Source organism: Lithobates pipiens, unplaced genomic scaffold, assembly GCF_037356315.1.
Source record: "Lithobates pipiens isolate NorthernLeopardFrog02 unplaced genomic scaffold, aLitPip1_a1.2 Scaffold_166, whole genome shotgun sequence".
Taxonomy (NCBI): Eukaryota; Metazoa; Chordata; class Amphibia; order Anura; family Ranidae; genus Lithobates; species Lithobates pipiens.
Genome location: NW_027507752.1, coordinates 438006 through 455360, shown reverse-complemented (window position 1 = coordinate 455360; position 17355 = coordinate 438006). Strand labels below are relative to the sequence as shown.

The following is a 17355-nucleotide window of genomic DNA, read 5'->3' as shown; positions in this document are numbered from 1 at the left end:
AGCGGAGGAAACCTCTCGCGGCTCAACTTCCGGGTTCCAGGAGCTACTGTCACCTGACCAGCCGTGTCACACCTCACACAGGCTCCAGTCATTCCCGATGTGGCTGGGGATGACCTCAGCGGAGGGAGGGCGCGGCTAACAGCCACGGCTCTGTGGAGAGGCAGGGCACAGTGCTTTCAGCTCCGTTCGGAGTGGCGGGCCGGTGCACATAAAGATGATGTCATTGTTATCCCAAAATCAATTTTTAGCAGTCGCAGCATCGATGCCGAATCGCAATGCATCGATGCTGCGATTAAATTCAACACCCCTAATATATTGATATATGTGTGTAAATGTATACTGATTACAGTTTGGTAATGCTGCACTATTTTATTTTGTAGTTTTAGCTGATTGACAGTGTCAGCTCTGTTCCTGTGTGCTGTGTGAAAGGGGGGTGTCCCTTCCCTCCTATCCGCTGTCCTCCCTGAGCTCTGCGGGGTGTCATTTCAGCTCCCTGCCCCTTTTTCTGACAGCTTAGATGAGCTTTATAAATTCTAGATTTTAAATGGCTGTAGAGAAGAGAAAACTGCAGAAAGTCAGGTACAATTTATGTAGAAGTATCACCTGAGGACAATCACTTTACTGGGTATATATTAGGGTTTACAACCACTTGAATGTATTCCTTGCATTAGGGTAAAAAATGTCCCAGCAGTTGTATCGCCTACCTACCTGTAGACTTACCTGAGTCCCATCTCAATCCAGCGCTGTGCCTGTCTGCAGTGGTGCTGGTCGTTGTTCCTCTCCTCACAGGGCACTAAGGCAGCAGTAGAAGCCGATGGCTCCTGCAACTGTCAGTCAAATCCTGTGAGGAAGGAGCTGGGAGGACCCACACCACGCTGTGTGTCTATGGACGCACATAGGGCTTGGGAGCATGCCTATACTTGTGTCCCCATAGAAAGTGGCTTGCTATGGTGGCAGACACACAAGAGGTAGAGCTGAGGGCTCCGATGGGAGACCACAGAAGAGGATGTTTGGGGCTGCTCTGTGCAGATAAGTAGAACATGTTTATTATTTTCATTAAAAAATAATAATAATTACACGTTACAATTGCTTGAAGAGTCTGCTAAGAAATTCGTTAACAATGGCAGCCTCTGCATTGCTCTCATTACTCCTTTCACACTATTACTATTTTGTTCCATTAAATAATTAAAACATTCTCTGCAGATTCCTCATCTCCAGTCCTACAAGACATACTGCTGCAATCAAGTGTCTGCCAAGACCCTGCTGGACCACAAGAGGAGAGGCCAGGCCGTCCACAACTTCCTACAGCTGTGCCAGGAATCGGCCTTTAGCCGGAAACTAGATTTATGGAGCTTCCTTGACCTGCCCCGGAGCCGATTGGTGAAATACCCACTTCTGCTGAAGGAGATATTGAAGCACACAATGGTGGACCACCCAGACCATGGACCCCTAAGTCAGGCTGTGAGTGACGCACATAGAAGTGCCCCAACATTTATTTCCAATGTTGCAAGGTTTTGGAGAGCTATATATAGAATATACAGAACTATCTACAAAGCCCCAAAACGGCTTGAAGTGGATGTAAACCCTTACAAACCACTTTGACCTACAGGTAAGCCTAGATTAAGGCCTAGATTAAGACTTACCTGTAGGTCCAAGAAATATCTCCTAAACCTATACGGTTTAGGAGATATTTGCCGAAAGACAGGCACCGCTGTCTATGGCGCATGCGGTGTAGACAGTGGCACACAGGCGCACTGAGCGCGCCGCAGTTAACGGCGATATGCCGCGAGTGGCGGCTCCCGTGCGCATGCACGGGAGTGACGGCGTCGCGGCTCCGACGAGTGACAGCGCTGGAGCAGCGAGACCCACCAAGAAGATGGAGGCTCCGTACACAAGGGGACAGCGGTGACATCGCTGGCTCCTGTGTCAGGTAAGTAACACATAATGGACTACTATGCGATGCGATGCGATGCAATGCGATGCATAGTAGTCCATTATGCTTTACCTTTGCAGGGAATCAAAGAGGAAGTAAACTCATCAGGGTTTACTTCCTCTTTAAAATCTACTGTTCTGACCATAGTCATTTATCTTCTAGCACATTTTTGAGGAACAGGAGCAAATACACATAAACACAAAAAGAGCATACATACTCCAGGCAGACGGGGGTCATGATGGGATTTAGGTCTAGGACCTCTGCAATAAAAGGGCCACATCGCTGACCCCTAAAGCACAGCACTGCTCGCTACCCACTTCCCGACCGGCGCACGCCGATGTACGTCGGCAGAATGGCACGGACAGGCAAATGGGCGTATCTGTACGTCCCTTTAAATTTGCCGTCATGCCATCCCATCGCATGCACGCGCTGGCCAGGACCACCGTGAGACGGATCGTGGGTCCCGCAATCGTCTCACGGGGAGGAAGAACAGGGAAATGCTAATGTAAACGAGCATCTCCCCGTTCTGCCTAATGATAGTGTCACTGATCTCTGCTCCCTGTCATCGGGAGAATAGATCAGTGACGTATCACATGTAGCCACCCCCCCCCCCCACAGTTAGAAACGCCCCAGGACACACCTAACCCCTACACTGCCACCTAGTGGTTAACCCCTTCACTGCCAGTGTCATTTACACAGGAATCCGTGCATTTGTATAGCACTGATTGCTGTATAAATGACAATGGTCCCAAAAATGTCTAATGTGTCCGCAATAATTCCACAGTCACGATAAAAATCGCTGTTCGCCGCCATTACTAGTAAAACAAAAAAAAATATTAATAAAAATGCCATAAAACTATCCCTTATTTTGTAAACACTAGAACTTTTGTGCAAACCAATCAATAAATGCTTATTGCAATTTTTTTTTTTTTTTTTACCAAAAATATGTAGAAGAATACGTATCGGCCTAAACAGAGGAAAAAATCGTTTTTTTTATATATTTTTGGGGGATATTTATTATAGCAAAATGTAAAAAAAATTTTTTTTTTTTTCAAAATCGTCACTCTTTTTTTGTTTATCGTGCAAAAAATAAAAACCGCAGGGGTGATCAAATACCACCAAAAGAAAGCTCTATTTGTGGGGAAAAAGGGAAGTCAATTTTGTTTGGGAGCCACGTCGCACGACCGCGCAATTGTCAGTTAAAACGGCGCAGGGCCGAATCGCAAAAGGTGCTCGGGTCTTTGGCCAGCAAAATGGTCCGGGGGTGAAGTGGCAACTTTCAGTCAGCTCTAACGAGCAGGGCCCTCTGATCCCTCCTGTATTGATTGAAGTGTACTGTCTGCCCTCATGTTGTAAAGCGCTGCGCAAACTGTGCACTGTGCGCAAACGGCGCAATATAAATCCTGTATAATAATAAATAGCATGAAGGAAATGTAGATCACTGCAACACCTCTAACCTTAATAACATACAGAGCAGGCGCAGGCACCATGTGGTGTTGCAGATACTGTCATTGATACGAGGGTTCTCTTCACTCCGGGAGCCACTAATCCTTGGAAAATGCTGAAACTTACTGACAGTCCGCTGTACCCCGAGCCAGTGTTAGGGGTTCAGCTGCCAATAACACATCTTAGATTGTGGGGATTCTGAAAGGAGACATAGATCAGCAGTCAGAGAGGCTGAGACCACAATTGCAGTGTGCTTGAGAGCCAAGTGTCCCTATGTAATAATAAATATACAGTTGTGCTCATAAGTTTACATACCCTGGCAGAATTTATCATTTCTTGGCCATTTTTCAGAGAATAAATAAATGATAACACAAAAACTTTTCTTCCACATGTGGTTAGTATTTGGCTGAAGCCATTTATTATCAATCAACTGTGTTTACTCATTTTAAATCATAATGATAACTGAAACTACCCAAATTACTCTGATCAAATGTTTACATACCCCAGTTCTTAATACCGTGTATTTCCCTTTAACATCAATGACGGCTTGAAGTCTTTTGTGGTATTTGTGGATGAGGCTCTTTATCTTAGATGGTAAAGCTGCCCATTCCTCTTGGTAAAAAGCCTCCAGTTCCTGTAAATTCTTTGACTGTCTTCCATGAAAGGCACATCTGAGATCTCCCCAGAGGGGCTCAATGATATTGGGGTCAGGAGACTGAGATGGCCACTCCAGAACCTTCACTTTATTCTGCTGTAGCCAATGACAGGCGGACTTGGCCTTGTGTTTTGGATCATTGTCATGTTGGAATGTCCAAGTACGTCCCATGCCCAACTTCCTGGCTGATGAATACAAATGTTCCTCCAGTATTTTTTGATCACATTCTGCATTCATCTTGCCATCAATTTTGACCAAATTTCCTGTGTCTTTGTAGCTCACACATCCTCAAAACATCAGCGATCCACCTCCGTGTTTCACAGTAGGGATGGTGTACCTTTCATCATAGGCCTTGTTGACTCCCCTCAAAATGTAGTGTTTATGGTTGTGGCCAAAAAAGCTCAATTTTGGTCTCATCACTCCAAATGACTTTGTGGAGGAAGGTTTGAGGCTTGTCTCTGTGCTGTTTGGCGTATTGTAAGAGGGATACTTTGTGGCATTTGTGTAGTAATGGTTTTCTTCTGGAGACTCAACCATGCAGCCCATCTTTCCTCAAGCACCTCCTTATTGTGCACCCTGAAACAACCACACCACATGTTTTCAGAGAGTCCTGCATTTCATCTGAAGTTATTTGTGGGTTTTTCTTTGCATCCCAAACAATTTTCCTGGCAGTTGTGGCTAAAATTTTAGTTGGTCTACCCGACCGTGGTTTGGTTTCAACAGAACCCCTCATTTTCCACTTCTTGATTAGGATTTGAACACTGCTGATTGGCATTTTCAATTCTTTGGATATCTTTTTATATCCCTTTCCTGTTTTATACAGTTTCCCCCCAGAATCCAGAAACCTCAGTGCAGCACTGGATGAAAGATGTAAGGGTCTGTCAGGAGTCCAGAAACTCATTGACCTTTTATACACACACACTAAGGCCCCTTTCAAACTGGGGGCGGTGCGGGCGTCGGCGGTAAAGTGCCGCTATTTTTAGCGGCGCTTTACCATCGTTTTAGCGGCGGTCTGCGGCTGCTAGCGAGGTGGTTTTAACACCCGCTAGCGGCCGAAAAAGGGTTAAAACCACGCGCAAAGCGCCGCTGCAGCGGTGCTTTGTCGGCGGTATAGCCACGCTGTCCCATTGATTTCAATGGGCAGGAGCGGTTTAGGAGCGGTGAATACACCGCTCCTTTCACCGCTCCAAAGATGCGGCTAGCAGGACTTTTTTCCCCGTCCTGCTAGCGCACCGCTCCAGTGTGAAAGCCCCTCGGGCTTTCACACTGGAGTGAAAGGGGCCGTTTTTTTCAGGCGCTATTTTGTGGCGCTGTAACTCCTGAAAACCGCCCCAGTGTGAAAGGGGCCTAATTACAAACAGATCACAGGTGAGGATGGTTACCTTTTTTTTTTTAATTGTATTTTTTATTAAACTTCAAAGCAAGTACAAAATAATCAAGCAACGAAATGATCAGTAAGCAGAAATAAACATAGATTATAACGTAAACGTTAACCATAGTAGTCAGATAATTAATGTCCATAGATGCAGGCACAAAAGTGAACTGCATACCTGTTTCAGTTAAAATAAATAACATACAGTTTATGAAAAACAAAAGTCGGTGCGACAATAGGCCGGAGGCCAAAGGTAGACAAAGCAACAAAACAACCATAAGAACATCATGACAATTCTCAGGGGGAAGGAGAGAAAGATACCCGGACTGATACATATAGAAAGTTAATGGGAGGGGGAAAGGTGGGCGCGAAGGCCGAAAAGAAGGCACTACCATCGGCGACTGGAGCCGTTAAGGGTATACAGACCAGGGGGACCCAAATTCCGACCAGTCCCAGGGTTCCCAGACTTTATCAAACTGGGAAACCAAATCATGTACTGAGGCGGTCAGGTACTCCATTCTCCTTATTTCGGACACCAATTGGAGAAATCTAGGCCAGGGGGGGGGGGGTTGCGCCAGACAACCAGCATAGCGGTATGAGCCTCTTGGCAGCTAAAAGAATATATGAGATCAGCCGGTTGATATTTTTGGGTAGGCCTGGGAGAGGGAGACCCAACAAACAGTGTAGGGGGTCGATCGGAAGGGAAACCCCCGTCACCTCCATCACCAACGACCCCACCTCCAACCAAAAAGGACGTATCAGGGAGCACTTCCAGAAGATGTGGAACAATGACCCAACGTCGAGCCCACATCTCCAGCATCGTGGCGAAACTGAGGGATCAAATTTGTGGATGACATCGGGGGTCCTATACCAGAACATGAGGATTTTAATTGCCGTTTCCCTTTGCGTGACACACTTAGAGGACTTAAAAGTAGAGGCCCAGATCTTATCCCAGGTCTGTAGGGGGATGGGTTTGTCTAACAACTGAGACCATTTACTCATGTACAGATGTGTAATTACATTTAAGGGGGTCGACTCATGGAGGATTTGGTGAATAGAAGAGATTCGATGTAATTGGTGGGGACCCTGGGCGCAAAGGTGTTCAAAGGTCGTGGGATTTGCAAGGGTTAAGGTCGGAGATTTGGAGCTGAAAAAGTGCCTAACCTGTAGGTAAAAGTAAAACAAGTGCTTGGGGATGTTATATTTGTCACGTAAGGTAGAATGGGTTACCTTTTAATTGCCATTCAAACCCCTTTGTGTTAACCTGTGTGCATGTTATCAGGCCAAAATCACCGGGGTATGTAAACTTTTCATCATGGTTATTTGGGTAGTTTCTGTTGTGATTATGGTTTAAAAAGAGTAAACAGTTGATTGATAATAAATGGCTTCAGCCATGAGTGAAAAAAAAGGTATTTGTGTTTATCATTCATATTCAATGAAAAATGGCCAAGAGATCATAAATTCTGCCGGGGTATGTAAACTTATGATCACAACTGTACCTGTAAGGCATCTTAGTATCTGATTTTACTGGATATCGTATAGGAACTGTAGCATTCTCTAGATCAGGGGTGTCCAAACTTTTTTCAAAGAGGGCCAGATTTGATGAAGTGAACATGCACGAGGGCCGACCATTTTTCCTGACATTCTTTGAACCATTAAAATTCGGTCTAAGGCCGCGTACACACGGGCGGATTATATGGCCAACTAAGTTCGTCAGACAATCCGACGGACAGTCCGTCCTACTTTTGAATGAACGGACTTGACCACACACGATGAACAGACAGTCCGCTGAAAGCGTGCGCGATGACGTGTACAGCACGTACGACGGGACTAGAAATACGACGTCCAATACACAGCAATGCAACCTTCGGCCGTGTAAATCCTTTCTGAGCATGCGCCATACTTAGTCCGTCCAACTTGCCTACTCACGAGCGGACTGTCCGCTGAAACCAAGTTTGGACGGACAATATTACGGAAAGTCCGTCAGACTGTCCGCTGAAAAAGTCAGCTGAAGCCCACACACGAGCGGATTGTCCGCTGAAACACGGTTCAGCGGACTAAGTTGGACGGACAATCCTCTCGTGTGTACGCGGCCTTAGTGTGTTCGTTCGAACACTAATACACGGCCCAACAAGAATTCTCTTGCCTTTGTGGCTGTGTGTGTTGAAGAGATGAGCTCGGGCGTGTTATTTGGATATACCGTATTTATTGGCGAATAAGAGGGAAGTTTCAGGAAAAAACCTTAAAATTTTAAATAAAAAAACTGTAAAGCAAAATAAGGGTCAGTGCCCATCTGCGCGCCCACCATTGCTGGGAATGCAGCCCCCACCATTAGCCAGGAATGCAGCCACCATTGCCAGGATTTCACATACTATTGCCAGGAATGTACTCACCATTGTCATCAGTGCAGCCTTGGAGGGGACATGGAGGGGGCAGGACGAGCGCCAAAGAACAGGAGAATCTCCTTTTTACACAGCGGCCTCTTTAAGAGAAAGTCCCGCCTCCTTTGATGGACAGAACAGTCGTCCAATAGCGGAGATGGGACTTCCTATTACAGAGGCTGCCATGTAAACAGGAAATACTCCTGTGTGCACGCCGCTCGTACAGCCTCCTATCTCCAATGCAACCAGACTATATATCTTTTGTGGACCCGGCGCTGGGAGATCGCCGGGGGCCACAAAAGATATATATGTTTAGATTACGAGGCGGGCCGTTCAAATTGGGCCGCGGGCCGCGATTGGCCCACGGGCCGGACTTTGGACATGCCTGCTCTAGATCATTGGAAAAAAAAAAGGCTAAATCTACCACTCATTAGGGGCAAAACTTCCTCACCGGAGTTCCCATTTCTGCAATTTCCTATCTGTCATTCTCACTCCTCCGGCTTCATAATGTAAAATAAACTAAAAATCCCAAAGGAGAAGGAAGACCCCCTTTTATTGAATGTGAACAATGGGAGAATTTGGGATCACAGGGACTCCACAGGTATCTTGGTAGGTCAGTCCTACTAAAATATTAGGCAGTCCGTATTCAGCAGACTGGCCCTTAAACATGCCAGCAGCAGGCCAATGACCGACGTCCCTGGCAAATCTCTGCACAAAGCCACCTCTGCAGATATTTCTCTGCTTCGTGTTTTTTTTAAGAGAAATCTTCTGAGAATTATTGCTGAATTGTCCATTCTCTGTTATTCTCTGTCATTCTCTGTCATTCTCTGTTCTTCTCTGTTATTCTCTGTTATTCTCTGTTATTCTCTGTTATTCTCTGTCATTCTCTGTTATTCTCTGTCATTCTCTGTTATTCTCTGTTATTCTCTGTTATTCTCTGTTATTCTCTGTTATTCTCTGTTATTCTCTGTCATTCTCTGTTATTCTCTGTCATTCTCTGTTATTCTCTGTCATTCTCTGTTTAGGTGAATGTCATTCAGACTATGATAAGCCAGATAAACAGCAAAGCTGGGGAGGCAGAGTGTGAATATTATAAGAGACGGTTGTCCTATCTGTACGAGAATCAGAATGAAGAGGACGTGTCACGTTCTCGGATCCTGCACTGCCATGGAGAGCTGAAGAACAACAAAGGCCAAGTGAGTAAGATTGCCAGTCTTCTATTAGGAGGAATCCCACATCTGCCTGGTGCCGTTATAAGTTTGTTGTAAAGCTGACGTGAAATATGAACAAAGCATATCCTTCAATTGTGTGTACTTCTCTCAATCTAGAGAACTATGTGTCTTTTCTGTCTGCTGCCTTGTTCATCTGCAGTCAGTCACTTCTGACAAGTTTTCCTGACACCAGGAGGTAAAAAGGTGACAGGGGAGGGGACTCCACACACAGCTTGTGACAGAGGGCCTCAGTTCTGTTCCTGTGTGCTATGTGAAGGGGGGGGGGGTGTTAGTACAGACACAGGGAGAACATGAAAACACCATGCTCGTGATGGATGTCCTACTGGAATTCAGTGGCAGCTGGTGGATACCTCAGACCCCCACCCGCCTGCTGTCTGCCAGTCTGGCACTTACCTCATCTAGGTGACAGGCATTCGTGCAGCGGGCCCTGTGTCCACTCCTCCTCACTTCTGCCGTTCCCTGCTCCTAGGTGTCCAATTGGATTGCCTGTCCTTTTAGCCAACCGGGTCATGGGTCTCAGACCCACTTCCTGATTGGCTGGGAGTATGATCAGTGTTACAATAGCGAATATTCATTTGCTATTTTTAACACACCTGGGTGGGCTGTGAGCGGTCTCTCTGGGCCCCGAGCCCACCCTATTTTGAAGCCTATTAGAGCCTTTGGCACTAATCCATGCTTCAAATAAACACCCCCACCATAGAAATTCATGCGCCCGGTATGCTGCAAGGGGCCGGATGCATGGATGGGGGGGGTCACTGGATAGGGGAGCCCTCAATGGACTGGCCGCCCCTGCTGGAATTTGAACCAAAGACCCCAACACTTTCAATTATTAACTATGTAACCACAATTCTGCCCTTAGAAACCCACAGCAGACGGATTTATCTGAGTTATGCCCCATACACACGATGAGATTATCGGACGAATGATCGTCCGTTTTTTATTGCATTCTAATCTCAGATCGAATCTGATGAGTTTACTAAAGTCACGAAAATTCCCGCACGACAGAAAAAAAATTCGGAAGTGATGTCATGTGTTGTAGTGCATTTGTATTGCATTTTCGAACGATAGCTGTACTGATTAAACAAAAATCGTACGATTTGGCATCGTACGAAAAAAATTTCCGTGCATGTCCGATAGAATAATATCGGATGTACTGTTCTAATCGGCTCTCGAAAGCTCTGTACTAACGATCCGATTATCGTACGATCGCTTCGAAAGCGGTATTTTCCGTACGATTTTCGGATCGTGTGTACGGGGCATTACAGTCGGCTGCTTTTTATTTCTTTGCCTATATCCTGTAAAATCTGAGTAAAAATTTCAGAAACATGTTGCAGGATTGTGAAAAGTAGTCATATTTTTTATTCAGACTCAACAAGTTTATATTTACTCGTGTTCTTTTCTTTCTAGAGGCTTCACGTCTTCTTGTTTGAGAGCATTTTGGTCCTCACACGCTTAGTAACCCACAATGATCAGCCTCAGTTCCAGGTCTATCGCCAGCCCATCCCGCTACCAGAGTTGGTGTTGGAGGACCTCCCTGATGGTGAAGTGCGAGTCGGTGGCTCCATCCGAGGAGCTTTCACGGCAGCCAGTGACCGAGGTACGGGTTCACCGTTTAACATCTCCAGCTATGTTGGTTACTTCAGCCTAATAGTCAGATTTCATTCACCACGCACCACAAATAGAAAAGAAATTTGATTGCGGTGGAAAAAATTTGGATTTTTTTTACTCACTGCAAAATCCATCAAAAGACACAGAAGGTGTTTAAAGTGGTTGTAAACCCTCCCCCACAACTTTGTCCCATGTAAATCAGCATAAAAAACCCCTAATGAACACGGCTTGTAGATATTTCCTTACTTGCTTAGTATTGTTGTAATCCTTGTTGTTCTGTAGAATGAAGTCACTGAGCATGCCCAGATCTCCCCTGATTTAAGGCACACTCTCTATGTCTTATCTATCTGTTATCAGGACTTCCTACGGCACAACACTGAACTCTGCTAATCACTCAGAGCTTCCTCCTACACACCATGTGACCTCACATACAGTCTAAACTTGGCCATTACTGCAGTCTTATCAGCTGAAGCTGATCAGTCTGACAAAGGGAAACATTAGACATCGGCACAAGTAAATACTATGAAATAAAACAAGTCAGCTATGAACAGGGAAGCAGGGTTGCCATAGAAACGTTGGATTGAGAAGGAGGCTTGGTTAACAGTACAGGAAGTGCTCAATGTAAGGGCGGAAATACACTCCACTGTGGACTCAGAAAACAATACTTAAGATGGCGCTGCCTAACCCCTGGAAACAAGTTTTTTAAAGTTTCTTTAAACAGTAAGTAATATGTGATTTGGGCTGATTACAGTGGCTACAGTCTGATAATGACTTATTATAATGAAAAGAAGCATCAGAGTGGGAGAATTTACTTCCTCTTTAATCTTTGTGTTCTACTGCTTCCCAGGGGAGGATTGGACAGTGGCAAAAACTGCAGGTCAGTCCAGCATGCCTCAGTTTAGTAGTAAAGCATTTAGTACTGTGTGATCATAAGCACAGAGCGGTGGGATTTGTGTCTCGCCAAGATAAGGATTTTATAGCGAGTACAAAAATCATATTTGTTTTTCTTGTCCACTGAAGGACACAGAAAGTATTTAACCTATGAATAGTTAAAAAAGAAGTCTGAGAGGTGCAACACTGCAAAGAAATAGACCCAGGAAAAAATAAAAAGACCCTATCAGCTCAGAGAGGGATAAGTGAGTGACTTGTATAGCGCTACCTATGCGAACTGAATCGCTTCAGGGCGCTTTCTTGCCACCAGAGTCCATCTGCGGCTTTGCGTGGTCCTTTACCCTGTAAGGTCCTGACACGCTTATAAACACATACAACATTGACATACACATATTAAGGCCAATTTTTGTTTAGACAAGGTCTAATTAACTTACCAGCATGTCTTTGGAGTGTGGGAGGAAACCGGAGTACCCGGAGGAAACCCACACAGGCACAGAGAGAACATGCAAACTCCAGGCAGATGTTGTCGTGATTTGAACCAGCGACCCTATTGCTGCTAGGTGAAAGTGCTAACCACTACACCACTGTGCTGCAGGGATCTTATGCCTGAAGCTGGCATATGATGAGGTCTGAACGTTTACCTAGTAGAACTTAGAGAACATGCAAACAGAAGGCCAGGCAGCAGCCTTGAAAATCATGGAAACAGTTGCCTGATGCTGAAAAGCCCAAGAGGCACTCGGAGATCTAGTAGTGAGACCACATGAATGGATGATGATCTGCGTAAGCTGATGCACCCTTTCAGATCCATTTAGGATGACAAAGGGAATTGGTCATCCTGAATTGGTGGCTGAGAGGCTCACACAGCCCAAACCACTTCCACATAATGGAGGGATATTTCCTTTTGGTGAACTGGATGCGCAATAAGTGATGAAAGAACAATATCCTGAGTGAAGTGAAAGTCAGAAACGACATTGGGCAAGAATCACAGGCTCAGAGACACCCCCGCCCCTCAGAATCTAGGTTTCAACAACCATACCATCAAAAGAGAAGTATGGGTTTGTTTTGTGCCCATTCATACTTACCTAGGTGGATGCTGCATCTGTCCCCCGGCACCTCTTCACTGAGAACCGAACGATTAAACATCACCGATGGCTCGGTTCTCACAGATCCCAGAGTGGAGAGCTGCTGACTGTCAATCAGCAACTCTCATCTCTGCTCTTCCGTGCTCACTGGAGCACTGAGCAATGGAGGGGCGGGGAGCGGCTGTCTCAGGCTCTCAGTGGCCCACTCAGAGGCTGAGACAGGCATCAGTTCAGGCACCTGGCGGATCTAGACTTTATTGTCTTGATGACGCGGTGCCTGGCCGGGTTCCTGTGACGTCAGCAGAGAGGAGACTTCAGTCCGCTCTCTGCTGAAAACAGGTCACAGGAGTACAAAAACTGCACTCCTGTGACCCATATGAGGAGCGCCGGCAAACAAGCTCAGGCTTGACTTCTCCTTTAAAATCAGTGACTGTGAAGCAGGATGGCAAATCAATCCTTGGCACAGAAGATTCTGACATTCTGGCAGAACCCACAGTGTGTGTGCCAGGAGTTTTACCAAGTTAGCCTACCACATTTGCCTTGGCCAGTCCAGAGTAATTTGGGAACACCGGAATACCCTCCAATTCTATTTGAAATGACTTATAATGAACGAATAACAGCATTATTATTATTAGTTTTTTGTTTTTTTTAAACCCTTACAACCAACTTTGACCTACAGGTAAGCCTAGATTAAGGCTTACCTGTAGGTCCAAGAAATATCTCCTAAACCTACACGGTTTAGGAGATATTTACTAAAAGACAGTCACAGCTGTGTACGGCGCATGCTCAGGAGCACTATCGCGTTAGCGGCATGCCGCTGCTAATGGCGATATGCCGTTAGTGGCGGCTCCCGTGCGCATGCGCAGGAGTGACGTCATCGCTGCTCCAGTGCTGTGAGTGGACAGAGCAGCGATACCTGGAAGAAGATGGACGCTCTGTACTACAGGGGACAGCGGTGACATCGCTGGCTCCTGTGTCAGGTAAGTGACACATAATGGGCTACTATGCGATGCAATGCGATGCGATGCATAGTAGTCCATTATGCTTTGCCTTTGCAAGGAGACAAAGAGGAAGTAACACCCATCAGGGTTTACTTCCTCTTTAATGCCTGGAGTTCAGAAATGAGTTGGATGGAATGTGGCATGTCCATCTGGTGCTTTAATCCATAGCTGGGCGAGCATAAGGAAAACTATGAACTACAGCAAGATTTTTACATAATTTTTTTTTCTTTTAAATAGCCAAAAACTTTTTTCGAGTGAGTTTCCGGGACCGATCCAGAGGCCAAGCTCACACGCTACAAACCAACGACTCCTTCAACAAACAACAATGGGTCACCTGTATCCGGCAGGCCATGGTGGCAAGCAGAGAGCAAAGTAGCAACCCCCTCCAGGTGCAGGAGACTTCTGGTACTCTCATAGACTTTTCTGACTTGAGCCTCAATTGCTATGAGGACGGCAAGAAGATGGAAGATGGGTGAAAGGTGAAAAGGCAACTCTGCTTCTCTGGTATGGAAATGCGGTCAGTAAAGAGACGATTTGATAAGACTATTGGCAATGACCTGCAATTCTAACGAATGAAGCTGAAACACCAAGACTGTTAAAAAACAAAAAACAAAAAAAAAAAAAAACTTATAGATTTTACTTATTTCAAGTCTATATATTTTTATACATTGTTTATAAGAGTATGATTTTAATATTCTTATAATGAAAAGTGATTTTCTGTTTGCATTCCTATACTGAAATGTTTCTGCACCGGGCTTTACAGAAACTGATCTTTCACCTTAAAATCGTATTAAAACACACAATGTGTTAAAGCTGGCCATTAACATTGTTATGTATACCAATAACTAAGAACTGACCACTTTATTTACTGTTGCAAATAGTGAATTGGTTGCATTTTATAAGAAATCAATAAATGTGACTGCTGAGTGCCGACTACAGCAAAAACATTGGAGCTTGTATGTCAGCTCACACCTAGCCTGTTCTAAGTAGGTGAGGTTGAAAAAAAGACACAAGTCCATCAAGTCCAACCTATGTGTGTGATTATATGTCAGTATTACATTCTATCAGGGCTCAAGTCCTGCGGGAACGCATGGGAACGGAGTTCCTGCACTTTTTCCACAACAGGAACTCAGTTCCCGTTAGCAGCCGCGTCCTGCAAGACTTTGAAGTATGCAAGGTGTCTGGGAGGTGCTACACCAGCAACCGCCGACACAGCTCGCCATAGTAAGTGCCGCACACCTGACCATTCAGGCATTGCCAGTAGGGGGCCCCATGACAGCTTCCGCTTCGATCTACCAGTCAATCACAGCTAGCTGACGGGTAGATCAGGTCTAGGTTTGGCTGACGGGTAGATCAGCTATTCTGCTCACAGGACATGCAGGGAGAGAGGTGAGCTGAGGGAGGAACATCAGTTTGGGGTGGTAAGCTGGGCACAATACCTGGCAAAGTTTAATGCCAGGAGGGAAGTTTATGTGGAAATATGTGAAGGGTTGGAATAGCAGCGAGTGTGTCAACATCTCAAATGTGTCCGCCAGTTCCTTCCGGAAGGAGCTTAATAATTTTCCTTGCTGAATCGCAGGTGTAGCAGGTGTAGTTTCCTCCTTAACTAAGTCTGCTATGCAGGACCTGCACAACACCTTGGTCCAGGACTCTCTAAGAATATTTTTACATGACGGACATTTCCTCTTAGAAGGAGGGGAGGAACGCTTGGTCTTTTCTTTAACTTTCTGAAATACACCAACATAACCATTTCCTCAATTAAACATCGTATCTCAATTCATAGTAAAAACATAGCATGCTGCCAAATAAAGGAGCTATCCCTTTAACTCCTGCTTTTTTGATACCCCAGCCAGTAAATCCCCCCACAGATTCACTTTATTAACAGACAGACATTCTTCCTAATTACAGCAAACAGGAAGAGTGTTGCAGGCCTCCCAATTCCCCATAGAATTTAAGGAAAGGAAAATAACACATGGCCCATAGAGTAATAGACAGAGACCGCTGTCCCTGCTTACCTGGGCCTGGCTGACTTGAGTGGCTCCTGCTCCTGCCACCGCCGTTTGTTCCTCCTCCATTGCAGAGAGGTGTACAGTGGCGTCTTGCAAGCTTTTATTTGAATTTCCCTGTCCACTCGCCGCTGCGAGGGCCGGAAATGACGTCAGCCAAAAGCGACCGCCCCTTCCTCCTGTGTTCCAGCAGCCGGAACCGGAAGCTGCGTCGTGCCGCCGGAAGTTCCACCCCCAGCCGGAATGACGCACTCGCCATCAGAACCCGGAAGGCATGAGGCTTTGGGGATGGAGGCGTGGAAATTTAAACAAACCCTCCAAGCCTGTGCTGCGGTCTAAAGGAGCGGAGACCCCCAGCAGCCTGACCCTCGCCGGGTATGAAGAGGAGGGGATGCCAGAGCATCCACCAACATGTAAGGGAGGAAGCTGGGCTGGCCCTGGAAAAAAAAAAGATACAGGTATGCCCCATACTCTCCCCACCTGGAGAAAGCGTAGCACGCCCCTGGTTCCCTGCAGTGCTTCCACCATGGCGGAGGAAACACTACAACTGAGGCCATGGTGGAGGCGTCCGATCAAGGGGTTAAACCTTTATTAGGGGGGGGTAAGGGGCTACCCTGGACCTAAAGGGGCCTAACGCTAGCTACCCTGACACTTTTTACAGTCACAACTGACACTAAATACAGTGATCAGTAAATAAATGATCACTGCAATCAGTGACACTGTGACTGGGGGGGGGGGGGGGGGGGAGATCGGGGGGGGTGATGGGGGGGTGACTGGGGTGAAAAGTGTGTCTATGTGTACCTATGTGTCAGTGGACTGTTGGTGCACTTACTTAGATGTCTTCTCTCCTCGCCGTCCGGTCAAAAAGACCACCACGAGGGGAGTGACATCACTTCCTCCCTGCCTGTGTTTACAATACACAGCGGGGGAAGCTTCTCATTCGCCAGGAGCGATCAAGAGGGGATGGCCATCCCCTCATCCCAGATCGCTCCTGAAGCGGGAAGGGGTCAGATCGGACCCCCCCATCCGCTGGAAGGCGAGCACGTACATGTACGTACTTGTGCCTGTTGGTGCCATTGCGCCGACGTACATTGCCATGCGGCGGTCCTTAAGTGGTTAAAGAAAATTGACTGCAGTGTTTCCTGGGAAAGTGGGTGGATCTGTGCGCTCTCCAGGTGCTGTCCTGAAAGACGAAGGGAGAAAAAGGAAAACCTCGAAACGCATTGCCTCACCGCTAGGCCCCACACTTGTATACAGTCTGCACCCCCTCTCCATATATGTTATCACTTCTGTTTTACATATTAAATGTTACCATTTTATTGCACGAGATCTGTGCACTCCTTTCTGTTTTTGCTGTAATTTTTAGTATTCAATTACTCTACTATCCATTGAACTTCCGCAGCTGGATTGAGTCATTTTAAACCCATGGATTTAATCTCCGTTTTGGTTAGAACCACTGCCCTTTCATTGGCCCCCAAAGGGTGTGAATTGCTATGTACCCTGTGCTTTATTTTTTTTTTAATTATTTTTTAGTACCTTCATTTTCTCATAAACGCCTTTCTAAAACCCGGTTTGCCTGCCAGCGCAGCTGTCAAGAGATTACACAGAGAGATAACCGTTTACGTGTGGCAACTGCCTGCTAGGGCTTGAGCAATGCATCATGGGAGGAAGGTCAGAAAGTTACATGGTCATCTATATTTAAAATAGCTGGTGTTCACAAGAGCTCCTACAGACAAATGAAGCTGCAG

At 46.1% G+C, this 17355-nt stretch overlaps 1 protein-coding gene across 1 annotated transcript in view; it reads left to right on the top strand.

The window, feature by feature from the left end:
* LOC143986495 (rho guanine nucleotide exchange factor 3-like) overlaps nt 1-14548 on the top strand; it is a 62243-nt gene extending 47695 nt beyond the window's left edge. Inside the window, exons 9-12 of the mRNA XM_077484837.1 lie at nt 1204-1461; nt 8813-8983; nt 10427-10616; nt 13839-14548. Coding sequence (XP_077340963.1) covers nt 1204-1461; nt 8813-8983; nt 10427-10616; nt 13839-14077 — 858 coding nt within the window. The 3' untranslated portion in view covers nt 14078-14548. The remainder of the gene's footprint in view (nt 1-1203; nt 1462-8812; nt 8984-10426; nt 10617-13838) is intronic.
* Nucleotides 14549-17355: the final 2807 nt, after the last annotated feature.